At 39.8% G+C, this 27,471-nt stretch overlaps 2 protein-coding genes across 2 annotated transcripts in view; both read right to left on the bottom strand.

Annotated features, from left to right (window-relative positions):
• Window positions 1-3,588: 3,588 nt before the first annotated feature.
• Window positions 3,589-4,140, bottom strand: LOC129767185 (uncharacterized). Its single transcript, XM_055767821.1, has 2 exons — window positions 3,788-4,140; window positions 3,589-3,725 (listed from the first exon to the last, which is right to left on the bottom strand). Exons 1-2 carry the CDS (start codon window positions 4,135-4,137, stop codon window positions 3,647-3,649), a joined length of 429 nt encoding a protein of 142 aa, XP_055623796.1. The 5' UTR covers window positions 4,138-4,140; the 3' UTR covers window positions 3,589-3,646.
• A 19,398-nt stretch (window positions 4,141-23,538) lies between these two features.
• Window positions 23,539-27,471, bottom strand: part of LOC129765083 (cyclin-T-like) — a 29,804-nt gene continuing 25,871 nt past the window's right edge. Inside the window, exon 9 of the mRNA XM_055764937.1 lies at window positions 23,539-24,708. Coding sequence (XP_055620912.1) covers window positions 24,415-24,708 — 294 coding nt within the window. The 3' untranslated portion in view covers window positions 23,539-24,414. The remainder of the gene's footprint in view (window positions 24,709-27,471) is intronic.

Raw genomic sequence — 27,471 nt, 5'->3', positions numbered from 1 at the left:
TAATGTCACTAGTATAAGCAATTCGTCTAATTTTTTAGGTCCTCTTTTCAGATTTAGAAGTTCTATTAGTAATGATTATATAAGAGTTAGGACTATGTGACCTGGGCTGGCATTGCGCATTTCGAAACAAGTAACTCGTTTCGAAAAAAATCGAACTCAAATCGAATTGGTTTTAGTATTATGTATTTTTTTCAAGTTGATATTTTCAGTGTACTAGATTTATAGCAAAATTTGTCTCATAGAGAAATGTAAATTTTTTGGGTTCGTAAACAAAGCTAAGTCAAAGTGGTCGAAACGAACAAAAATCACTCGTTTCGAAATGCGCAATGTCACTCCTGATCATGTAAATAACATTTGAAAATAATGGAATAAAATTGAAAATAACTGCCTACAAGCATGCTGATCTCAAAGAGGATATACTTATTCAATTTTGTGTTGGGTATCAGTGAATAAAACAATGGGTTAATAGTTAAAAACCGCTTCAGTACATTCCATTCTACCCCAACGTATTCGTTTGTTTCATAAACTGCAATAGAATTCATGAAAAAATGGCACTCATAAAATCCGGTAGACGGCGACTTTGTATCTTCTATGTTCCGAATGGGATGTGAATGAGAGGAGCTACACAGCGACTTTGGAACCGCACTATAGCCACCCCGCTATGTGTAGTTTCTATCATGCACATTTCATTACCTAGCCCCCGCTGCGGTTTGTCATTGTGAAAAACCGCGCGGGGGAATCCCCTAGCGTGTTTTCCACGCTTATTGTCCAAAGCTTGCAGCTTTTGGGCATTTCTTCCCTTCAGATGATCTAACAACAAGTTAAGTAAAGAAAACAAACGCGTGAGGAAAAAGGGTGGATAATGTCGGGGACATAAACGGAGAGACGTCGGACTAACCCAAGGGCAGGCAATTCAAATTTCAAATGATAATATGCCTATGCGTGAAGTAATCTACCCGGAAATGAACTAGTTAGCTCACATGATTGAATCTATATTAAAATTTGAGGATTCTGAAAAGGACTTTTGGTGTTGTCATTGACGTTGGTGTTGCTGGATCATATCTTTGGTGCTGGCTCGATGGGGCTGCTCTAGGTGGTCCGGAGTCAATCGAATTTATTTTTCAAGTGCATTTTGCTTGAAAAAAAAGCAAACTTTTTTCCCTCACATTGTTTTTCTGATCAAAGGAACAAACGTTTTCGTGACTCGGACTTTGTTTATTTACGTTTGTGTCCAAAACTACATTTTACTCGAGAAAGTGTCCAAATACCAGTAAAAATACCCGCGTAAGCTTCCATAGTTTCCACGAATGCACTGAGTTGATTTTTGTGAAGACGACAATATTGTTCCGAACGAAACACTTTTCCAACAGTTAGAACGATTATTGAGCCAGAGGTCTACGTCCATCACCAACACGTAGTGCAGATTGCTTTGCCGCTATATTGATCACCGGCATTAACCGATCATAACTACGTGGTTCACATCCGGGAAGATCATAATCCATGGAGTGACAACAACATCGCAGAATCTGTGATCTGTTTAAAACATCTCAATAATAATAGTGGGTCTTCGTCTAATTGGTTGCGTGTCCGCTAATAAGCGAACGATCATGAGCTCATACCTCAGGGCCCTCAATTGTCTATCTGTGTGTGTTATTCTAGCTACTACGTCCACGCAACAATCATCATGTGATGGTAACCCCAGTTCCTTATCGCTCACATTACGGTTTGCTGCATCGGTAATTGGTGCTATTAATAACACAACAATGGAAGCCTCATATGATTCAATGATCTGACTTACTGCTTTCATCATTTAAGCTTGCATTCGCCGATGACCTAAAAATCTACAGGGTGATTTCATTGCTTTCGAATTGCTTTGCTTTTCAAGAGGGCATTAATACAATGCTCATACGGTGTGGCGATAATGGAATGCAGGTCAACGACAAAAAATGCAGGATCATTTCCTTTGGTCGCTCCAAGAACCTCGTGCTGCATCAATACCGGATGGAATCGTCAATCTGTGATCTCGGAGTCATGATTGATACTCAGCTCAGATTCAACGAGCACGTGGACGTTATAACCGCTAAAGCTTTCTGTGTATTAGGATTCATTCGCCGTCATGCGTACGAGTTCACTGATATTCATACTTTGAAGACTTTATACTGCACGTTAGTTCGTGGTATTCTTGAGTATGCTGCTCCAATTTGGTCTCTCCATTACGTAGTTCACGCTTTGTCAATCGAACGGGAGCAGAAAAACTTTTTACGATTGACTCTGAGACGACTTCCATGAAACGATCTAGCCAATCTTCGTCCGTATTCCGACCGATGTAAGCTATTAGGATTGGAATCATCAAGTTCCAGGCGCACTACAATGCAGCGAATGTTCATTTTTGACATAATTCAAGGATGTATTGACTGCCCTGAACTTCTCGCACAGATTCCGCTGAACACTCCCCCCCATTCCCCCTTATCGTTTTCGGAACTCATTTTTGTTAGCAGTCCCGTATCATAGGACTAACTACGATACAATAACTACAATAACCCTCTTGACTCGTGTATTCGACAGTTCAATGCCGTATGTGATGAATTCGACTTTAATTTAACGAAACAAAATTTTGAAAATAGGATTAGGAATTATACTTAGTTGTAAGTTCAGTTTGTGCGAGTAATCGAAGACGATGTTAAATAAATACCGACAGTTCCACTGTGTATAGTCCAACTGTGAACATTCGAACAATAGGAATATTCTTACGCCGAAAAGGGCGATATGTGTATCGATAAGATAGGAATACCCTTACGCCGTAAATGGCTGCTGTATATATAAGATACAACAAAACTATTGTGAGATAAAAATGTACACGAATAAATACGCCTCTATTACAGTTGAATTGCTAAATGAACCTAATAAAATAAACAGATGGGATAAAAAAAATCTCCTTAACAATGAAAATTCAGCCCTGAGTGGTGCCTCGGTATGTCGAATTATAGGTCTTACTGTATTCAGATGCAACTGTAGCTACTCTTTTGCTCGGTACACTTTGAGGAGCACACATTGGATTAATCAAAACGTGGGATTCATCGCATTTAGACAATAATGCTCGAAATTTTACAATCATTCAATCGTTGAGCTCAAAAATGGAATAATTTCCTGAATGGTGCCTACAAAATTCTATCCCACATCCTCTTTCGTCGCTTGCTAATAAGCAGCTTTGTGCGTAACACTATCTGGCCGGACTTATGCCCGGTTGCTCGACGACTGATCAGATTTTTACCCTGCGATAGATTCTTCAGAAGTGGACAAGCACGGCTTCCCCCCAAAAGCTGAAAGACTTATTCAAACAACGATGAACGATGTGCGATGCAGTGTGCAAATCTGGCGAAATATCAAGTCAGTTCGAATCCAATTAAAGTAAGAAAAGAAGGAGTCCTGCGAGCGAGGCAAGAATGATTTCAACCGTGACATCTGAAGTTTGCATGAGTTGCGTCCGACATATTTGCGAATTTATTCACCCAATGTTTCTTCACACATCAATAGTTAATCTTAAACTATTATTGAATATTCAAAACATAAGAAAGTTCTTTCAAAACACCATTTCAAATATATATCTCATGATCGCACGGCTCGCTAGTATACCACATTCGCATTATCACAATCCAGTTTTCGGGTTTTCCTCCACAATTGCAAAACGCGCTCTCAGATAAGGGCAGGCAAATTGACTATTTTCGCTGAAAGCAATTCAATTTAAAATTCTTTTTCAAACGAATGGAATAAAAAATAGGCTACCTACTTTCGCTCATTGTTGTTCTCACAGAAACAGCAATAATCGTCAGCGTTTTTAAGTATTTCCCATTGCTGTTTCCATTTATTAATACCGTCCTGCTGCATGCTGATTTTCGTTGTAATGTTCGTCCCATTTGCACAGACTCCATTCTTTCCATTCTCTTTCTGCGTTTCTTGCTCCTGTTTGATGTCAGCACCGATTATAGCCAGCAGAAGGATTTTAACAGGATCATTTTCGTCCTGGTCACTACTGTTCCATATTGGTCGATTAGTCAATTTCGAGCGGATCAACGTACCGGAAGTGTAGGTACCATTATATATGGCCGCGTTGATCATCTGAAGGGTTTCGTCACTCATCGACATTTTTTTTTTGTTTTAGAGTGATTGAGAATCAGCTAAAAACCACGGTAGAAAAACAGCGAATTCAAAGCAAACATGAACTAGTGAATGAATTCCGGATTCATTCATAGTTTGCGCGCCAAAAATCTTGGAAATTCACGCAATATTAGGATATTTTCACGAGGTCAATTTCCAGTGCACTGCTACGCATCGGCGTGAGATACGACTACGGGCCGAATACGCTACACGCAAAAACAAAGTGTAGTGAGTACAACCTTATTATACTGAGGGAAATAATTAGTACATATTACTTTTTTTTTGTCAAAATACCCAGCAAACATTAAAGTGCGATTCACATACAACATACACGTCACGTTCTCGTCCCGTCATGTCACGATACGTCAATGATTCTACCAAGCAATTCTCATGAAAACATTCACATACAACAGCAACGTAACGACCCGTCAGCATACGTTCAACGAAAACGACCGGCAGGGTTTGTAGAAAAGAATAATTGACGGAGACGGACGGCTCGTTTGGTGTTTGTCTGGGCTTTGTGTCTCGGCTTTTGTTTTGATTTGGTTAAACAGTAATTTACATCTACATCGACATTAAGCTAATTGAACAGATCTGTGATGCAACACGTTTAATTAGACATTTTTACCTCTAGTTGGTCATTTTTGTAAACATTGAGTTCGGGCCCAAATTATGGCCCCACATTGAAAGTCGCCACCAGTCGCAAATGTCCAATTGCTGGTCAAAACCGACTCCAATGCGACACTGAGTGGTGCCTCAGCATATCGCTTTATAAGTAACTTACTGTACTTTTTATGCCAACATATCTCTTAGCTCCAAATTTCGGAGTGAAAATCATTCGCGACTAGTTGAAAGAATTATTCTATTTATTTTTATTATTGCATAAGGGTCGGACTACGGGGTTTAAGCATTTAAATAATTGAATTCAATGATTCTCATTGAATTTTTCAAAAATTAGAACTGATTCTAGGCATGCTGATTTGAAAGAGGGCATTGCAATTTAAAATTGTTGTAGGTGGCGACACCATGAATAAAATTAAATAAATCATTCGTTTGGCATTTGACGTGACGGTGCTGTTGGAAGCATTGACTGCATGTGTGAATTGGTGGAGACGTTGACGGAACGTAGACGTTCTTCTCCGTAACGTGCTATGTGAATCGCACATAAATCGTATAATTTTGCACGTGCCAAGTCTTACAAGAAATCCGAATAAAACATAATCGCATATAATATCAATCAAAGTATGTATCGTTTATATTTCAAATCGCAAAAATGTAAAAACTCGATTTCATATACCATTATCAAATTAAGTTGCAATTCGATATAATAAACATCAATTTTATGACGTACATTGTCGAAAATATATTTAATCAGCATCATATGCGTATATTATGCTGATGTAGTTTGTGTGTCGTATATGTGTATAATTTAAATCGATTCTGTACTGTAGTAAATCGTGTTGCATGCTGAAGAAAATCATGAAACAGTAAATCATATTAGATCCTAATAAAGAACATATTACATCATATTGAAATGTCAATGAAATGCTGTGCACTCGAAAATGATGAAATGCACTCGAAACTGCTGATGTTCGAAGAAAATACCAAAGGCAAACATCCCTTCTAATGAAACATGCAGCAAAACGAAGTGAACTACGCCATTAAACGCCAATCTTAGATATATACCACATCGAATTTGGCACATTGCATCGCATCGTTTTGCAAGGTTGCCAGATTGATTTATTATAATAGTAATCAGAATGTAGTTGGATATGATTGAGAAAACAAATTGTACAGTGAAAATTGTAATAAAAATAATTCAAAATTGAGATAGTTTTATTGATATCCATTTTTTTTTTTTATTCCAGTTCAATGACATTATATATTTGGTTTCTATGATAGGGAAATCAAAGATCTTTTTCTTTGGAACATAGTTAAATAATAAAATCGGAAACCAGGAATGACTGATCCTACTGCATAGAATGTATTAGGTTATATCATATCGAATAATATGTTAGAGTTTTAACCGCTGTTGAATTAAATTTCAGATAGCCACGCGAGATAGCTGGTTGATGATAATCCAGACGACCGGAGCTCGAACCCACATCGGAGCAGTTTTCACCAAACATCAATCTGTGTCATTTGAAACATTCATATTCCTCTCCCAACACGAGTCAATTAAACAATTATAATTTGTACAAACATAAATACTCATATATAAAAATGGCGATTCGTGAGGATATAATAAACATTTTACGAAAATATTTTGCGCCATTTGTTTTTTTCTATGTCTGTAATAAATCGTATATGAGTATGGCAAAAGTAGTATTGGGTGCTTTCATGAATATATTCATATTAGATCGCAATTCAATTTCAACATAATCGCTATTATAGCTGGTCAAAGTTGCATATTCATCCAAACTAATTCGGTAAGCATTTGCCATGTATGTATATGGCCTCCACTTTTGCATGCATATGCCAGTTAGGCGAATTATATGCCAACCAAAATGTAGGGCATATGATGTTATATATACGCTTGTTATGCGATTTAATGTTTTCTGGGTAGGCAGCCGTGTTCCGAGCTCTGCAATACAATTTTCTTACCCAATGTTAAAGTTGCTAAAACTTACATTATAGACCCATTAAACGTAAAAATAATAATTTTATTGATATCAACACAATTTTATTCTATTGATTTTCATGACATGAAACGCTATGACTTAGGAATAACATTTTATTGAGTGGTTTTTATAACTGTTTCGATGATGTTGTCTGGCATCAGTGTCGAAAAAATAACGATGCTTTCACCAATACAAACAAAACCATTGCCGAAGATTGAAAAATGAAAATTTAACTTTCAGAGCACGACGTTTTTCACTATACAGTGCGACAGCAGATGAAAATTTAATATTTTGTGAGTAATCGATTAGAGTTTGGTTGATATTACTTGATGGGAAGTGTGCGAAAACGATAATTTTCTTCACACTGTTTCGCAAAATTATTGATTTTCGGGCGAGGGATGAGGGAGGGAGATGAAAGAAATGAGCGCCATTGTGGCAGCAATTTGTGGCTACCCAGCAAACATTAAATCGTATAATTTTGCACGTGCCAAGTCTTACAAGAAATCCGAATAAATCATAATCGCATATAATATCAATCAAAGTATGTATCGGGTATATTTGAAATCGCATGAAATGTAAAAACTCGATTTTATATACCAAATCAAATTAAGTCGCAATTCGATATAATAAACATCAACTTTATGATGTACATTGTTGTAAAATATATTTAATCCGCATCATATGCGTATATTACGCTGATGCAGTTTGTGTGTCGTATAAGCATATAATTTAAATCGATTCAGTACTGTAGTAAATCTTGTTGCATGCTGAAGAAAATCATGAAACAGTAAATCATATTAGATCCTAATAAAGAACATATTACATCACATTGAAATGTCAATGAAATGCTGATGCACGCGAAAGTTTTGTTTTTTTCCTATGTCTGTAATAAATCGTATATGAGTATGGCAAAAGTCGTATTTGGTGCTTTGACAATTCATGAATATATTCATATTAGATCGCAATTCAATTTCAACATAATCGCTATTATAGCCGGTCAAAGTTGCATATTCATCCAAACAAATTCGCTAAGCATTTGCCACGTATGTATATGGCCTCCACTTTTGCATGCATATGTCAGTTAGGCGCATTATATGCCAACCAAATTTTAGGGCATATGATGTTATATATACGCTTGTTATGCGATTTAATGTTTGCTTGGTATAGCTTCCACCTTCACCTTAAAAATAGGTTTTACGAATAGCAGATAGGGAAGGGACACCTGCGCTGAAAATTTGTTACCACTGCCGTCTGAAGAGTTTGTTTAGCATTTTGTATTTGCGAAATAAATAGTTTGAAACAGGGTCTTGCGGATAGATTCAAATTGATTGTCAACAAGAATCCAAAAGTAGTGTTAAAAGAGATCCAATAATCAGGAGGGAAAAAATGTGTTACTTTTCTTAAAATAATCCGCCTCATAGAGAAAGTATTATTATTAAATCCAAAAATAACTGAATCAATTATAAATCTACAATGATTTTATTTTATGATAATAAGTGCCCAGCAAACATTAAATCGCATAACAAACGTATATATAACATCATATGCCCTAAAATTTGGTTGGCATATAATGCGCCTAACTGACATATGCATGCAAAAGTGGAGGCCATATACATACATGGCAAATGCTTACCGAATTAGTTTGGATGAATATGCAACTTTGACCGGCTATAATAGCGATTATGTTGAAATTGAATTGCGATCTAATATGAATATACCCAGCAAACATTAAGTCGTATGAATAGCTATAATTGGAGGCGATATACATACAACCAAGACACATTTGTATGATATATGATGCAGATAACTAGCATATACACACAAAAGTGGAGGCGATATACGTATATGCCATATTTTGTACGCATATAAAGCCGTATATAACGATATGCGATGCTTTTTGGACTGATATGCGAATTGATACGACAACGTTACCGCTCAATCCATCGATGACATGGAAAATCGTGTTTTTGCATTTTATGCGATTTTAGATATATATGATCGATATTTTGATTGATATTTTATGCGATTGTGATTTGATACGAAATTATATGTGACTTATCATGTGCAAAGTTATACGATTTAATGTTTGCTGGGTATTCATGAATTGTCAAAGCACCAAATACGACTTTTGCCATACTCATATATGATTTATTACAGACATAGAAAAAAAACAAATGGCGCAAAATATTTTCGTTAAATGTTTATTATAGCCGCACGAATAGCCATTTTTTATGTTTGTAGAAATAATAATTGTTTGATTGACTTGTGTTGGGAGTGGAATATGAATGTTTAAAATGGCACAGATTGATGTTTGGTGAAAACTGCTCCGATGTGGGTTCGAACTCCGGTCGTCTGGATTATCATCCACCAGATATCTCGCACGGCTATCTGAAATTTAATTCAACAGCGGTTAAAACTTTCGAATGCATCATTGACATTTCAATATGATGTAATATGTTCTTTATTAGGATATAATATGATTTAATGTTTCATGATTTTCTTCAGCATGCAACACGATTTACTACAGTACTGAATCGATTTAAATTATACGCTTATACGACACACAAACTGCATCAGCGTAATATACGCATATGATGCGGATCAAATATATTTTACGACAATGTACATCATAAAATTGATGTTTATTCCCAGCAAACATTAAATCGCATAACAAGCATATATATAACATCATATGCCCTAAAATTTGGTTGGCATATAATGCGCCTAACTGGCATATGCATACAAAAGTGGAGGCCATATACATACATGGCAAATGCTTACCGAATTAGTTTGGATGAATATGCAACTTTGACCGGCTATAATAGCGATTATGTTGGAATTGAATTGCGATCTAATACGAATATATTCATGAATTGTCAAAGCACCAAATACGACTTTTGCCATACTCATATACGATTTATTACAGACATAGAAAAAAACAAATGGCGCAAAATATTTTCGTGAAATGTGGAGGCGATCTGGCGTAGTGGTAACATCCATGCCTCTCACGCTGAAGGTCACGAGTTCAATTCTCACTCCCGACATTCTTCCAAAAATGGAAGTAAAAGTGACGAACCAACCAAATGAGTTGAAAATCACTATAATACAGATAAAAAAAATTTCGTGAAATGTTTATTACAACCTCACGAATCGCCATTTTTATATATGAGTATTCATGTTCGTAGAAATAATAATTGTTTGATTGACTTGTGTTGGGAGTGGAATATGAATGTTTAAAATACCACAGATTGATGTTTGGTGAAAACTGCTCTTAATTGGGTTCGAACTCCGGTCGTCTGGATTATCCACCAGCTATCTCGCGCGGCTAACTTTCGAGTGCATCAGCATTTCAATGACATTTCATTATGATGTAATATGTTCTTTATTAGGATTTAATATGATTTACTGTTTCATGATTTTCTTCAGCATGCACCACGATTTACTAAAGTACTGAATTGATTTAAATTATACGCTTATACGACACACAAACTGCATCAGCGTAATATACGCATATGATGCGGATTAAATATATTTTACGACAATGTACATCATAAAATTGATGTTTATTATACCGAATTACGACTTAATTTGATAATGGTATATAAAATCGAGTTTTTACATTTTATGCGATTTCAAATATACACGATACATACTTTGATTGATATTATATGCGATTATGATTTATTCGGATTTCTTGTAAGACTTGGCACGTGCAAAATTATACGATTTAATGTTTGCTGGGTTATACCGAATTGCGACATAATTTGATAATGGTATATAAAATCGAGTTTTTACATTTTATGCGATTTCAAATATACACGATACATACTTTGATTGATATTATATGCGATTATGATTTATTCGGATTTCTTGTAAGACTTGGCACGTGGTTATAATAAACATTGCGCCATTTGTTTTTTTTTCTATGTCTGTAATAAATCGTATATGAGTATGTATTAGCGTAAGATAATATTAGCGTGCAGAATTTGAATTTGAATATCCATGCGCAGCAGGCGCTGACTTTAAACCTAGAAATAAAATTTTCATTAGTAACTGTGTTCTCAACCAAAGCAGTAGTTTGTTCTTCGGCTCTATCCGAGAGGTTATGGGCCCAGCGGAAAACTGAAGAAAGTTCGAGAATAGTGAAGAAAAAATGTCGACTGGAGGTAGTAACTCAGGAGGAAGCGGAAGCGGCGAACCAGCACCGGTACCAGCAGCAGCTCAAGTTCAAAATTTGTCAACCCTACCGTCCATAGAACGCCTGACTGGTCGCGACAATTGGGCAACTTGGAAATTTGCGGTGGAAACATTTTTGGAGCTTGAGGACCTGTGGGATGCGGTGAAGCCGATAGCGAATGCTGATGGAATTTTCCCAGCCGTCGACCAACGGAAGGATAGGAAAGCGCGTGCGAAAATCATCCTTTTACTTGATCCGATCAACTACGTTCACGTGAAGGACGCAAGAACCGCAAGTGAGTGTTGGGCGAAACTGGAAGCAGCGTTTGAAGACACCGGTTTGACCCGGCGAGTAGGACTCCTGCGAAAGCTCATCACCACAACGATGGCCGCATGCGATTCTGTGGACCAGTACGTCACCCAGATCATTTCCACCGCCCACCAGCTTCGAGGCATTGGATTTCATATCTCTGAGGAATGGATCGGAACGTTGCTGTTAGCAGGTCTACCGGACGAGTACAAACCCATGATAATGGCATTGGAAAGCTCTGGGATTGCGATTACAGGGGACAGCATTAAAACGAAATTGCTACAAGAAGTGCAAACGCAAACCGACCGAACCGCATTTTTTGGGAAAAGGACACCTCAACCGAGGAAGAAGCAAAGCGCAGCCGAAAGCAGGTCAGCAGAGCAGCCCAAGGGACCCAAATGCAAGCGGTGCAAGAAGTTTGGCCACATCGCCCGAGAATGCCCAGCGAATCAACGAGGATCAGCGTTTAGTGCCGTGTTATCGACTAACAACGGTGCGGATGACGAAGCTTGGTATTTTGATTCAGGAGCGTCGGATCATTTCACCAACAACCGAAAACTTCTGGTGAACACGAGGGATGCACGCGGTGTAGTTATAGCAGCAGACAAAGTGACGATGAATATCGTTGCGAGTGGCCTGGTCAAGCTAGATGCGAAGTGTACTCCCGAAAGCCCACCGATAGAAGTCAACGGCGTGAAATTCATCCCCGAAATGTCCAACAACCTTCTTTCGGTAAGTCAAATCGTTCGCCGTGGACACGTGGTGCAATTTTCTCTAACCGGAGTCAAGGTGATCGACCCATCGGGCGTCGTCATAGCAACGGGTTGCCATGACATCGAGAAAGGGCTGTTTCGGTTCGAAGCGAAAAAGACTATAGCAACGTCACTGGCATGCACATCAAGCAATATCGACACGTGGCACAGGAGAATGGGTCACCTGAATGTAGGCAGCCTGAAGCAGCTGAAAGGTGGTCTAGCTTCTGGTATACAGTTCGATGAAACGACTTGTGGAAATTGTGTCGTCTGTGCGATGGGAAAACAGTCCCGTCTACCTTTTCCTAAGGGGGGACATCGTGCAGGTCAAGTGCTGGAGGTCGTCCATTCAGACATTTGCGGTCCGATGGAGGAGACATCGTTGGGCGGAAGTCGATACTACGTGTCCTTCACCGACGATAAGACGAGACGAATTTCCATCTATTTTCTGGAGACCAAGTCCGAAGCCGAGGTGCTGCGAACGTTCATCCACTACCATAGTCTCGCAGAGCGGCAAACCGGATGCAAATTGAAAATTCTTCGGACAGACAATGGTAAGGAATACACCAATAAGTCTTTCCAGAACCGGCTGAGAGTATTGGGCATCCGGCACCAGACGTCAACGGAGTATACCCCGGAGCAAAACGGTCTGGCCGAGCGAGTTAATCGCACCATCGTCGAGCGGGCTCGATGCATATTGTTTGAAGCGAAGCTACCGAAGGCATTCTGGGCCGAAGCGGTGGCAGCTGCAACGCACTTGATCAACCGTTCCCCGACCAAAGGGCACAAGCAAACACCGGAGGAGGCTTGGAGTGGCCGTAAGCCGGATTTGTCACACATCCGTGTGATTGGTGCCAAGGTGATGGCACACATTCCCAAGCAAAAACGGCGCAAATGGGATCCCAAGTCCAAGGAATCGATTCTCGTGGGTTTCGATGAAGATACCAAGGCATACCGCTTGTATGATACCGCCACGAAGAAGGTTTTCAAGAGTCGGGATGTCGTCTTCATTAGTGAACCGTCCCACGAACCATCCGATACCGTATCAGCTCCAGTGAGGAAGCCAACGCAGGTGCGTACATTCGTGTCCTTGGATTTCGAAGAAGCACAAGCAGATGTCATCGATGTCATCGAGGCGCACCCACCTAAGGAAGAAAAAGAAGAGGAGGAGCAGTCAGATGATTATTCGGACGATTCGGAGGCATCCAACTACTACTCGCAAGCCGAAACCAGCGAAAGTGATGTTTCTGACGGTGACGTGACAATCATTGCGCTCCCCCCGCGACAAACTTCACAACCACCCGAGTCACAGGTGTTGAGGCGCAGCGGAAGGGAGCGCGCATTACCAGGCAAGTACCTTGATTATTATATTCCGAGCAAAGGCCTACCGTCCTACCAATTTTCAGGCCAGCGCAACGTTCAGCCAACGGTTGGTTCGTCGTTTGGATCGGCATCGGCTACCGAATCGGAGCAGCAACGTATGAAGAAGGGCAACTGTCTCGCTAGCCGCACCGCTAGTGACCCCCGTAGTTTCAAGGAGGCGTTACAATTCGCAGACGCCGAACTTTGGAAAGCTGCAATGATCGAAGAATATCAAGCGTTAGTGAGGAACAACACATGGGAGCTCGTCGATCTACCCCCCGGTGAGCGTGCAATTGGTTGCAAGTGGCTGTTTAAAACCAAGGAGGACGAAAAGGGCAACATCGTGCGGCACAAGGCCAGGATCGTGGCGCAAGGCTTCACCCAGAAGTTTGGTGTCGATTACGACGAAGTTTTCGCACCTGTGGCGAAGCAAGTCACGTTTCGCACGTTGCTAACCGTCGCTGCACGGAAGAATCTGACTGTGAAGCACGTAGATGTCAAGACGGCGTATCTTAACGGAGAGCTGGATGAAGTCATCTATATGCGCCAACCCGATGGTTTCCATACCGGAAATGAGGGTACCGTATGCCGCTTGAGGAGGAGCCTATACGGACTCAAACAGTCAGCGCGAGTATGGAACAAGAAGGTGGATTCTATCTTCAAGGCCATAGGGTTTATCCAGTCGAAGGCAGATCCATGCCTATACATCCGGAAGAAAGGAGGAGCATTCACATACATCCTAATCTACGTGGATGATATGGTCATCGTCGCGCAGTCAGAGGAAGAGTTCCGCTCCATCTTGGGATACCTAGAGCAACAGTTCGCCGTTACCAACCTGGGAGATCTTCATCATTTCTTGGGTATGGAGGTAGAACGTTGCCAGAATGGCTTCAAATTGAACCAACAGACTTACATCAAGAAGCTAGTCAAGAGGTTCAGCTTGGAAAATGCCAAACCGTCGAAGGTTCCCATCGATCCAGGCTATTTGCAGCTGAAGGAGGAGGAGCATGACCAGCTACCGAATAACCACCAATTCATTAGCCTTATTGGAGGATTGCTTTTCGTGGCACTGCACACTCGTCCGGATATTGCAGTAAGCACGACAATCCTGGCGCAGAAATCCAGTTGCCCCAACCAACAAGACTGGAATGAAGCTAAGCGAGTGCTGCGATATCTAGCAACAAGCAATCACCTCAAGCTGGCACTGGGATGCAACAGCGATGGCTTGTCGCTATACGCTGACGCGGATTGGGCAGGAGACCAGCGGGACCGGAAGTCGAAATCTGGGCATTTGATCATGTTCGGAGGAGGCCTGATCCAGTGGGGTTCCAGAAAGCAGTCGTGTGTGGCCCTCAGCACAACTGAAGCCGAACTGGTTGCACTTGCAGAGGGATGCCAAGAGCTTATATGGACGAAGCGATTGATGGATGAAATCGGCGAGTCTTCAACCCAGCCAATTCCAGTATACGAAGATAACCAGAGCTGCATCAAGGTAATCGAAAGCGACCGTTTGGAGCGAAGGACGAAACACATTGAAACGAAATTCTTTTTCGTTCGCGATCTCCATCAACAACAGCTAATCAACCTGCAGTACTGCCCTTCGGAATCTTCGGAATGTTAGCTGACATGTTGACGAAGCCACTGCAACGAGTCCGTTTGGAGGATTTACGAAGCCAAATGGGAGTAATTCAAGATTAGCACGAGGAGGAGTATTAGCGTAAGATAATATTAGCGTACAGAATTTGAATTTGAATATCCATGCGCAGCAGGCGCTGACTTTAAACCTAGAAATAAAATTTTCATTAGTAACTGTGTTCTCAACCAAAGCAGTAGTTTGTTCTTCGGCTCTATCCGAGAGTATGGCAAAAGTCGTATTTGGTGCTATGACAATTCATGAATATATTCATATTAGATCGCAATTCAATTTCATCATCCCAGCAAACATTAAATCGTATAACTTTGCACATGATAAGTCACATATAATTTCGTATCAAATCACAATCGCATAAAATATCAATCAAAATATCGATCATATATATCTAAAATCGCATAAAATGCAAAAACACGATTTTCCATGTCATCGATGGATTGAGTGGTAACGTTGTCGTATCAAATCGCATATCAGTCCAAAAAGCATCGCATATCGTTGTATACGGCTTTATATGCGTACAAAATATGGCATATACGTATATCGCCTCCACTTTTGTGTGTATATGCTAGTTATCTGCATCATATATCATACAAATGTGTCTTGGTTGTATGTATATCGCCTCCAATTATAGCTATTCATACGACTTAATGTTTGCTTGGATAATCGCTATTATAGCCGGTCAAAGTTGCATATTCATCCAAACAAATTCGGTAAGCATTTGCCATGTATGTATATGGCCTCCACTTTTGCATGCATATGCCAGTTAGGCGCATTATATGCCAACCAAATTTTAGGGCATATGATGTTATATATACGCTTGTTATGTGATTTAATGTTTGCTGGGGGTGCTGCTGCAAGTACAAACTGCATGTGTGAATTGATGGCAATGTTGACGTTACGTGGACGTAAGTTTGACGTTTTTACCATGAAGTTCTCTATGAATCGCACATTATTGAGATGTTCTAAACTTAATCACTTCCATACTTACTTCTTCTCAGATTTTTATGATTCTGAACGCTGGAATTATATTATTTGAATGTTTGATTTTCATTAAAACAACTAAAAAATGCGACTTACACTATAAAATTTATTCCATTCCAGTTCATTCATACATAATAATTAAATGACCATACTTCAGCTGTCATGCCTTGTTTCTCTCATTTTCCAAAGTTTTTCCGTATTCAAAATGTGCTGTTTCAACGATTTCACGAAAAAACGCTTCAAATCGTGGCAATTAAGTATAATGATTGTAACCGGAAAGAAACTTAAATATTTCTATTAAACGTTTCCTGAATTTAAAAAACGTAACTTAGAAAAGCCCGAGTAACGAAGACGGTTCTACCATTGATGAGAGAAACATTTAACAGATAGTATACGGGGAAGAAGTTGCAAAAAATAAATTTGATTGACTCCGCATGACCTAGGTGTGAAGTCCAATCCGGCTGTATACTTATTGGACAAATTTCTACACCCGGCGCGAGACCGCTCTTTAAGTCAACCTAGAAGTAAAATCTAAGGAGAGATTCGGTTTCATTGGATTCATATGAACCCTAGCTACGTTAGAAATGTTACCTAGTATTGAGTTGTTTTAAAAGTTCTTAACCTCAATGGACAATAGTCTCCTAAGCGCCTGGCACAATGCTGAATAGCATATTCTTCATCACATTAATACTTTCCACATAAAAGAGATACCCCATAATGTGCGGGTTGGTATATCTAACATCCACTGTATCGTTCCTATGCTCACATGGAGCAACTGCGCCCATCATGCGTTCTATCGTACACCTCATACGCAGGCTGACGAGACGGTGCTCCGCCTTGCTTCCGCCACGCGGTGAACCCCTTTGCAGTGCAGTGCATACAAATTACATACAATTCATTTTGTTTTCACCGTGAAGTGACATTCGTGATTAGGCCCTGGTTGTGCGTTCGTTTTGTAACCATCTTTGTGTTGTTATAGAATAACTACGTCCACGCAACAATCATCAGCGATGGAGATCAATTCATCCATACAACTGCTCTGCTCTGCAAGAAACATTGGCCTGTTGTTCTACTAATAACACAACAATGATCATATCAACTGTCTCCGCTGTTAGGTCTAACTGGACAATAGAAGAACAGAAGGAATACTCTTACACATAAATAGGTACTATGTAATGTTCCATATGCAATAGTATAGAAGGAAAACATGTGATATGTAAACGATCAAAATCTGGCTCTTCTATAGCTAAAATGCTAATGAGCCTAAATCAATAAACAAATGAGATAAAAAAAATAACCGGAGAGACGTAGAACTATTTTTTCAGTATTTTTTTTTATTAAAAAGTGAATGTTGGCAAAGGGGCCTCGCTCAACCGTACGGCGTAACTTGGTTGAGATGTTCTCACAAGAGCGCTGGACGGCACTGACATCCATCTTCCGGATCATCGTGGCCAGCTGCCAATTATTCTTGTACACCAGGGCTACACTAGGGTACTGAGGAAGCCGAAAAAATCCTCGATCGGACGGGACTGAGGTTAGTCGGGCTGGTCGGGTTCCGTTCCTTGGGTACGTACGGTATCTGTTTTTCCTCGAGGAACGCCAAAGTCTTCTTGGTGTAATGGGAAGTCGCCTTGTCCGGCCAGTAGACGTACTTCCCATCAGAATGATGCTCCTCTAAGAACGGAACCAAAATCTTCTCCAAGCACTCCTCCTGGGACACCTTCTGGTTGATGGCAAATCCGATCGGTTTGTTAAACCAGGGCTTTGAAACATTTCTTTCGGAGATTCCAATATATCTTCTCAAACTTATGCTTGTACGAGGTCTGCTCAAAAAGTATCACGCCTTTCGAATTTACGCGGGTTACGAATATTTGATCCTAGATTTTTTTTGTGGCATTATGTTGGTACTCATGTCTCTCAACTGCTGACAATCACGGCTATTTTGAATGTTCAGTTAATTTACTTAATGTATTACGTATTTTAATAACTACTTTTCCATACGTAACCTGCGTAAATTCGTGGTGTGGACGTCTTGTCGTTGGTATAGTACCGGTCATTGCCGGGAATATGGGACTTTGACAGCGAAGAATAAATCTCGTCGTCCAACACGAACGACGTCCCGCGATAATTGTTCATCATCTACCGGCATTGAGATTCCACGGTCGCTATAACTCTTTAGTGAAAGGTTCGGTGGCCCTGAAAAGCGCCAATGGATTAATTCTTGTTCTCGCGAGAACATCTTTAACATCACTACCATTACACCACTGTTTATTGGATCGATTACACGAAAGCGATGGATGAAGGGTTTCAGTACCTATCGCATAACAGCAACAGAAAATCCGAAATCAATTGAGGGACTCAGAAGAAAAAGGGTGTAAGTGACATGATCGATTTTCTTTTTATCAACTTTTTCTTTCGTGTATAAATCAGCTGTAAAATTGTTCCAATTTGATTTTGCCAAAATTATGACCAAAACAGAAAGTCGAAGAAGAGAAAATCGAACATATCACTTAGGCTAGGCGCAAATTGAGAAGCGTATAGCGCTCGTAAGCGAACGCGAGACTACCAACACGACTCATACGTGCCACAAACGTAGCGTGGTGGAGCGCATATTGAGTCGCAGTTTGGTGTAAATAACATGCCACTCGCATACAATGACTGATTAACACAGAGTTGCGCGATATATTTATTTACTAACACAATCACCCGACCAGTACAGCCATACAGTATCAAACCCACGGCGCTATATGATTGTTCACCAACACAACTACCACAACCGGCATGACCAGCACGAGAAACTGTGGTTCAGCCACAGCGTCGCGCGAGTCGTGTCTCACGAGCGCTCCACCATCTCGCGTCATCTGGCCAATTTGCGCCGTTCTATCTGTTTTCATTGGCCACAAAAACAGGCGCTATATCCCGCCAAGTTACTCGCGTTATATGCGTCTCAATTTGCGCCTTGCCTTACACCCTTGTGCTTTTGAGCCCCTCAATTTTTAGCAGCAACTATAGCAATCGAAATGGAACGAATTTTCACTTCAATTTTCAATTGATGAACACACAGCTCTCACTTTTAGAAAAATTCTTCTTCCATCCGGCTTGCAATGTACTTTGACGCCAATTTCAACTCCATGAATTCGTGAAAATTGCATAATCGATCTGAAAGTCCCCAATCACAAATAATGTCAAAAACGCTCTTAAATTCACACAAGCTCTCCCCCAGCAAACAAAAACCAGTTTATTTTTCATTGTTTCGGATATCACTTTAGAATGCATCGAACCGTAGCATTGACTAATAGGCCTTGATAAGCGACAACAGATTAATTCAGTCCTGCTGGAACGGTGGCCTTAATGTTCGCGGTTAGATAATCAATGAAAGTTTCGGAAAGCCACTGCGAAATTTATTTCATTGGCGGTAGAATCACAAAGAGGTGGTGCTTACGATGTAATGTTTCGCTTCTCTTCATGCCTCCAGTGTATTGAGAATGAAACAACGGTGGACAACTACGTTCGTTTTCGTAGTAGTGTTGATGTATTCAAATTGTATTCCGCTGTTACTCTAGTCGCCTGTTTTGGTGGGTATGATGTGAGGAGTACAAATTGAACCAATTGGACGTGGAACTTAGCGCGTTTGGATAATGCTTAATATTTAACAAATATTCAAACATTTAATATTCTTTATTGTGATAAACAAAAAGAATTTTTTTTTCAGTCAATTGAGGCAAACATCTTTGCGATCTATGAAGGAATGGTCGACTCCGTTGGCTTCATACCACTTCAGGACATCATTCGTATAGTGACACGAAGCAAGATCCAGCCAGTAGGGCCCTCATATTGGTTAAACAGAGGAAGATCCAGCCAGAAGGGCCCTCATATTGATTAAACAAAGGAAGCAGACGCTTCTGAATACACTCTTTGAGGTAGATCTGCCTGTTTTCAGTCCCGGTAGTAACGAACGTCGCACTCCGTTTGCCACAATTGCAGAGCAAATGTTCCGAGGTTTCACTTTCGGCATTACAAAAGCGACAAATATCATCTTGCACTAAACCTACGTTTTTGAGATGGTATATACCGTTCTGAATCATATTTCGGACGCTTAAGACATATGATGCAGAAAACAGATCTAAACTTTATGCACAGGTATTATTTGGTTGATATCTCTATAAATATAAAAATGTTGTGTTCGTTTGTGTACGCGTCAAAAACTCGAAAAATACGAAACCGATTGAGCTCAAATTTGGACACAATATACATTTCACTCCGAGGAATGTTATTACGGCATAAAAAATTGAAAAAAAAATGGAGAAAATGGTCCTCTATATGGCCATAGCACATTTCTGAAATTAAGCTTCTTATGAAAATCAACCATTTCGTATTAAATATGAATTCTATGTGATGGAAACATCTTTTTTTCAAGTGTTTGACAAAATCATGAACTGAAATTGTGTTTCGGAATGATTAAAAATTTATCGATTTCGCTCATCCATCTCTATCTCTATATATATAAAAATGTTGTGTTCGTTTGTGTACGCGTCAAAAACTCGAAAAATACGAAACCGATTGAGCTCAAAGTTGGACACAACATACATTTCACTCCGAGGAATGGCGTTACGGCATAAAAATTGAAAAAAAAATGGAGAAAAATGATCTTCTATATAGCCATAGTACGTTTCTGAAATTAAGTTTCCTATGAAAATCGAGGATTTCGTATTATATATGAATTCTATGTGATGGAAATATTTTTCCAAGTGTTTGACAAAATCGTGAACTGAAATTGTGTTTCGGAATGATTTAAAATTTATCGATTTCCCTCATCCATCTCCATCTATATATATAAAAATGTTGTGTTTGTTTGTGTACGCGTCAAAAACTCGAAAAATGCGGAACCGATTGAGCTCAAAGTTGGACACAATATACATTTCACTCCGAGGAATGTTGTTACGGCATAAAAATTGAAAAAAAAGAGAAAAATGGTCTTCTGTATGGCCATAGCACATTTCTGAAATTAAGCTTCTTATGAAAATCAACCATTTCGTATTAAATATGAATTCTATGTGATGGAAACATCTTTTTTTCAAGTGTTTGACAAAATCCTGAACTGAAATTGTGTTTCGGAATGATTTCAAATTTATCGATTTCGCTCATCCATCTCTATTTTATATATGTATATATATATATAAAAATGTTGGGTTTGTTTGTGTACGCGTCAAAACCTAGAAAAGTGCGGAACCGATTTGGACACAATATACATTTTACTTCGAGGAATGTTGTTTCGGCATAAAAAATTTAAAAAATTGAAGAAAAATGATCTTTTATATATGGAGGCGATCTGGCGTAGTGGTAACATCCATGCCTCTCACGCTAAAGGTCACGAGTTCAATTCTCACTCCCGACATTCTTCCAAAAATGGAAGTAAAAATGACGAACCAGCCAAAGGAGTTGAAAATCACTATAATACAGATAAAAAAAATCTGTTATATGGCCATAGTACGTTTCTGAAATAAAACTTCTTATGAACCATTTCGACCATTTCGTATTAAATATGAATTCTATGTGATGAAAACATCTTTTTCCAAGTATTTGACAGGATCGTGAACTGAAATTGTGTTTCGAAATGATTAAAAAATTTATCGATTTCCCTCATCTATCTCTATATATACAAAAATGTTCTGTTCGTTTGTGTACGCAGCTAGTTTTTTTATAAATTAGTTCAATATGCTTTTAAGCTTTCTACTTTGGTACCTATTTGATTGAAAACATGAAAAAACATCGAATAAAATGCTTTTCAAATGAAGCGAATAAGAATCAAACTTCGGACACTAAAGGGTGTGTCACATCAAATTGCATCACGGAAAAAACGCTGTAGAAATTCGCCCAGTAGACCGATCCTTTTGAAAATTTTAGACAGTAAAATAAAAGCTATTAAACAACATTTGGCATTTTCTTTTTATTCATACTTCGAGCCCAAGCCCATTTCGGTGTACAGCTTCCGGGCTCGCGTCTTCCCCACCATGTTTTGCCTTTCGTCGCGGTTAGGAGCCTTCTGAACCTTGTATGTACACAGGCCCTCCCGCTGCTTGGTCCGCTGGACGAATGAACTTGACAAATTCAGCTTATTGGCGACATCCCGGACCGAACTTCTCGGATCACGTCTAAACTGCTTAACTACGCGCTTGTGATCTTCTTCACTGACGGAGCATCCATTTTTGCCGTTCTTCACCTTCCGGTCGATGGTTAGGTTCTCGAAGTATCGTTTTAGTACTATGCTGACCGTGGATTGGACGATTCCCAGCATCTTACCGATGTCCCGATGTGACAACTCCGGATTCTCGAAATGAGTGCACAGGATTAATTCACGACGCTCTTTTTCGTTCGACGACATTTTTCCAAATTTACGAAAAATTGACAGTGAAGCATGGCCAACGTGATCTATACACTCTTATTTGATTATAAGCGAAAGCTGAAGATATAATTCCTAAAAATTAAATTGCTACAGCGTTTTTTTCCGTGATGCAATTTGATGTGACACACCCTTTAAATCAAATTTCGGACAGATTGAATTCAAATTTCGGACACTTTATTTTGTAATTTTTTGGACGAAAATTACATTACACTTGAATATATTTTATAGTCAACTGCGAAACACTTACCAAGCAATCACAGTAAACTCTTAACAATGATGAGAACTGATGAAACACGGGAGAAATTTAAATATTTATGAACGGGTAAATTCTACGTGCTCACGCTAAGGAAACGTCAAACACAAACGATAATGAGTAGTGTTTATGATTCAGAACGGTACTCGGACAGTGTCTTGTTATAAGACCAGTGAATGTGCTGAAGTATTTCTTATTATTACTCAGCAATTGTTGAGTAATTTTAATACTCGGCGTGATAAATTTTTTTGACTGGGTAAGTGGTTACTTCCCGGTCATTTCTTCAGCTCACTCTTCAACACACATTCAGAAATTCCACAGAATGGTTCAGGACCAGTGAAGGGTGAGCTTGAGCCGCATCTTGCGAGTTCATCGCTTGTTCATTTCCCTCTATACCCCAATGGCCAGGAATCCAGTACAGTTGTACCGAACTTATCTGACATAGTTGCCGTAAGAGACAAATGTATTCCCAGACAATTTTTAAGTAGCATTTGAAAGCATTGAGGGCTTTAAGTGCTGCTTGACTGTCTGAGAAGATGCAAAAGTTAGCTTGTCTATAATTTCTTTTAAGGCAGACATTTATACATTCTACTATTGCAGCTACTTCTGCCTGGAAAACACCAGCACCAGCGTTTACACATGTGTGAATTTATTCTATTTAAGTAGTTATATGTTTCTCGAACAAGTGTATCATATATATTCTCACCCGTTTACATATATTTTCGCGTGAAAAAATCCATCTATAGCTATAGATCTCCCTAATGTAAACCTTTAGGTGTAAATGGTTGATGCGATTTCTATCAATCTCATCATATTTCTTCACATGAATACATTACTAGTCTAAACGCGCCTTAACGATGATCACATTGGGCGTGGCCAGCGACGTGGTTGATCACTGAAACCTGATTGATGCTGGCTCTTTGGGGGACTTTTCGGACTCAAAAATCAATTCTTTTCGCAATTTTTCCAATGAACCGTAATGAATAATAGTGTTGTGAACTATTGCAATTTCCAATGCATATTCATTATTGTTATTAATGAACAATAGTGTGATATTATCTAACTACATCCTTGCTTGTCTACTAATCAGTACAATATCATGCCAATTGCATCATCAATGAGTACAGCTGCAAGGTGCTGATATAGTTTTAATGTGTTTTCTCTCTCTACTCAGGTCAGACTTTATTTTTCTTTCATTTTTTTCTTGTTTCGTGCCTGTGATAGGAATCGATAAACCTACTCAGCGATAGCTATCACGTGCTATTTACGTTCCTCGTTCAATAGGATATTTGTGAATGATTCATCATCAAATGATTCAGATACTGTGTGGAGTAACTGTTGACTCATGATGCGGCTGTTGAATAGATAGTTTCATGCTAGGCTATTTTAATATGCGCTTTTTTTTGGTGCACTTAAACGTATTTTTTATCTTTGTTTTTATTATATATCGAATTTTAATTTTCTATCGGAATAGTAGTTTTTACCGATGGAAGAAATTTCCAACTGAACTATAAATATTGCTTATTGAGGCGTTCAGTGTGTTTTTTCTCTATCCAATATTTACAATGATGGAAAATAACAGTGTTAGAAAAAGTCTTCAATATACACAAATTCAAGATCCTCAAACCATGGACTGAATGGTGCAAGAATTAAAAAAAAAACGGTACGCCTGAAGCGATTAGTAGCTTAATGCACTACATTTTGTCTGTTTTTGCTTGCTTCGCAAGCGTCTCAGCGGAGGTACTAGAAACTATTTTTTGCCATTGTTCTGATTACTAGAGTTGTAGAAGTATGGTGGAGGATTACCCATGGGTATCTTAAGCGCACCGCTGCTGTTGATCATCAGCTGCGGCTGCATTTGCTGTTGCGGTTGAGCACTCCCCGTACCGAATTGGTTAAAGAATTGATGTTGCTGCTGCTGCAGCATCGGTGCTTGGGCATGCTGCATGTAATCAAAGCTCGCCGGATACTGACCCAAACCCGATGCCGATTGTATCGCGTTGATCGAGGGAAGTTTCTGTTGCTGTGTGGAGGAAGTGTTTTGCTGCAAATGCGAAGAAAGACAACCGTTAATTTCATAAAGAAGTTTATTTGATTTTTTTTAAATTCTGAAGTGCGATGCTAAACAAGTATTTTGACGCTTACTGGTTGTTAGCGAAGGAGAAATAACTCACAGAAGCGAGAAATCTTAAACAACAATTGAAGGCTAAAAGTTCGCGCATAGCGAACATTATATTATTAGAATCTAATAAAAGAGAAATGTCGCAATCACTGTATACTAAGATGCCCTGGGTCGTCCAGTGTCTACTGCGTTTAGTTCAAAACAAGAAAATCATCGAAAATCATCACCTTATTTCTCACCAAGTTGACAGAATGAATTACATTCATTTCCATCATTTGAAACAACCGTATAATAAAGGGCCTAGTTCTAGGAATCACGATATTCCAGAAAGTAAGCCAGGATATACGAATGCTTTTTATTTATTTATTTATTTATTTTGGGTAAATCTCTTTACAACATGGCTTGATTCGCAATGTTTCTCTAATTATCTCGGTTCGTGGATATCTCTTTCCAATTCCGCGGGTAACCCGGGCTCACCAGGTCAGGCTCCACTTCATCTAACAACCTTGCTTGCTGCGCTTCTGGTCATCTCATACCTACCGGATTTCCAAAGAACATCTTTTTTTGCAGAATAAATGTCCGACAATCTTGCAACATGTCCTGCCCAACGTATCCTTCCAGCTTTGGTCACTTTATGGATACTGGATTCACTCCAATAAGTTGCGGGAGCTCATGTTTTATACTTTCCCTCCATACGCCAACCCCATGCACACCACGTTCAAAAACACCGTGTGTACGCAGGTTCTCTTCAAGCATCGTCCACGTCTCGTGTATGTAGAGAACACCAGACTTATGAGCGTTCTGTACAGAGAAACTTCCGCACGATTGCAAAGTCTGTTCGTACTCATTGTATCATTGTATCATTCACGGGGAAGCCGTTTTCGTCCATGATACTCCATAGCTCTTTTCGTGATATTCAATCTATGCGGCTTTAAAGTCGTTGAATAAGCTGTACGTAGAGATCCTGTGCTCACGACATTTCTGTAGGATCAGCAGCAAGACGAAGACTTGATCGGAAGTAGACCGATTAAGTCGGCCTGATAACTTACCACGAATCTGTCCGTTAGTGGCCATAGACGACGGAAGATAATTTGAGGAAGCACTTTTCAGGTGGCATTCAGTGCGATAATTGTACGGAAGTTTCCAAAGTCTAGTTTGTAGCATTTCTCTAAGTTAGGGCAAACATCTCCAGCTTTCCAGTCCTCTTTAGCTGTTTGATGCCATTATTGATTTCACCTATCGTTGAGGGTGGAACATCTTCATTATTTACTGCACCAACGTAACCGCTTCCATCGTTATCTTAGTGGCATGAAGGCTTTTCGGCATGTATTGAGTTACCGGTAGAACTTTCGCGTCTCATGAGAGCGGTGCAGCTGATCTAATTTTTCAATCTCCTCCTCTTCCAGGCGGCACTTCTTCTCTCGGAAGAGTTGGTTTTGCTGTCTCCGTTTCTGTTTATATTGTTTCCCGTTCAGACGGGTAGCTTTATGCAGCGTTAGTTCTCGTCCAGCATTCTTCTTATGTAATTCCTGTTGACACTCATCATCGAACCACTCGTCCCATCGTCTTTGTTCCACGTAAACTAAGGTGTTCTGGGCTACGTTAGTGATAAACGTTCTAATCATGTTCAACAGTTCTCAAGAGGAGCTTCGCTGATAGCCTTCTTCCGGCAATGCAGGTTCGAGCGAACGCGCGTAGTTTTCGGCGACATCTATTTGCTTCAATCGCGAAAAAAGTCACTAGGCAGTGTTCCGAATCGATGTTAGTGTCCCCGAGAAGTGCTGATCATTTATAAGAACATTGTCGATCTGAGATGCTGTTTATTTTGATAACCTCCAGATGTACTGGAGTGCCTCTTTTTTTTAAACTTTCAGTGTCATGGGTTGGTTCGTCTCTGTAGAAACGATTACTTTTTTTTTCTTTTATTGTTCCTCAGTTCCTTGCTCGACTTCATGTCGTTAGTTGGATGGCAAGGATGTCCTCGAGCCATGGCATAAGGCCAGGCCATCAGGCATCAGGTCGGTATATTTCTAATAACAAAGAAAAAAAATGCTCCAACTCTGGATGGCTCGTCACTCAGGACACTCCCGCTGATCCTGTACATGTTTATCAAATTCTCGCGGCTCTCTTTTTGCTTTCCCATTTATGAACCTGGTGATGGAACCTTTTACTTGGCGTAAAAATTGACATCTCTCTGCGAGCCACATTTCGACCCAAAAGGTGCGAAAGGAGTTGGTGTTCCACAATTTCACATCGTCTAGCGACGAATCTCGTGTAAGAAATTGTCTCATGTGTCGAATTCCAGCAAACCGATCGGCCGCTCCGTTAGCTGCAATGCCACTGTGTCCAGGAATCCCCATAAAGACAGTGTCAAGCAACAGGTACTTCCTGACCGCTTGTACCCATGGATGTTCAAACTTGGCTGCACCGATGGTGTCGATGACACTCGCCGAGTCGGAGAAGATCAGCAGCGGCTTTGTTGACGAGATCGTAGCTGCCACGTATATTTCGGCTTCCACGTATATTCTACCTGGCAGATTTCGGCAAGGTTTTCACTGGAAACTAGTCTGTTATTAATGTAATTTACCCCGAAACCAACTCCCGATGATCCTTTAGAGCCATCCGTGTACCTGATCTCGTGGAAACACTGTTTTCCTGCTGTCATTGTCATGAAGACTTGTTGCA

Source organism: Toxorhynchites rutilus, chromosome 2, assembly GCF_029784135.1.
Source record: "Toxorhynchites rutilus septentrionalis strain SRP chromosome 2, ASM2978413v1, whole genome shotgun sequence".
Classification (NCBI taxonomy): domain Eukaryota; kingdom Metazoa; phylum Arthropoda; class Insecta; order Diptera; family Culicidae; genus Toxorhynchites; species Toxorhynchites rutilus.
Note: the sequence above shows the minus strand (reverse complement) of the source record. Positions and strands in the feature narration are given on the sequence as shown.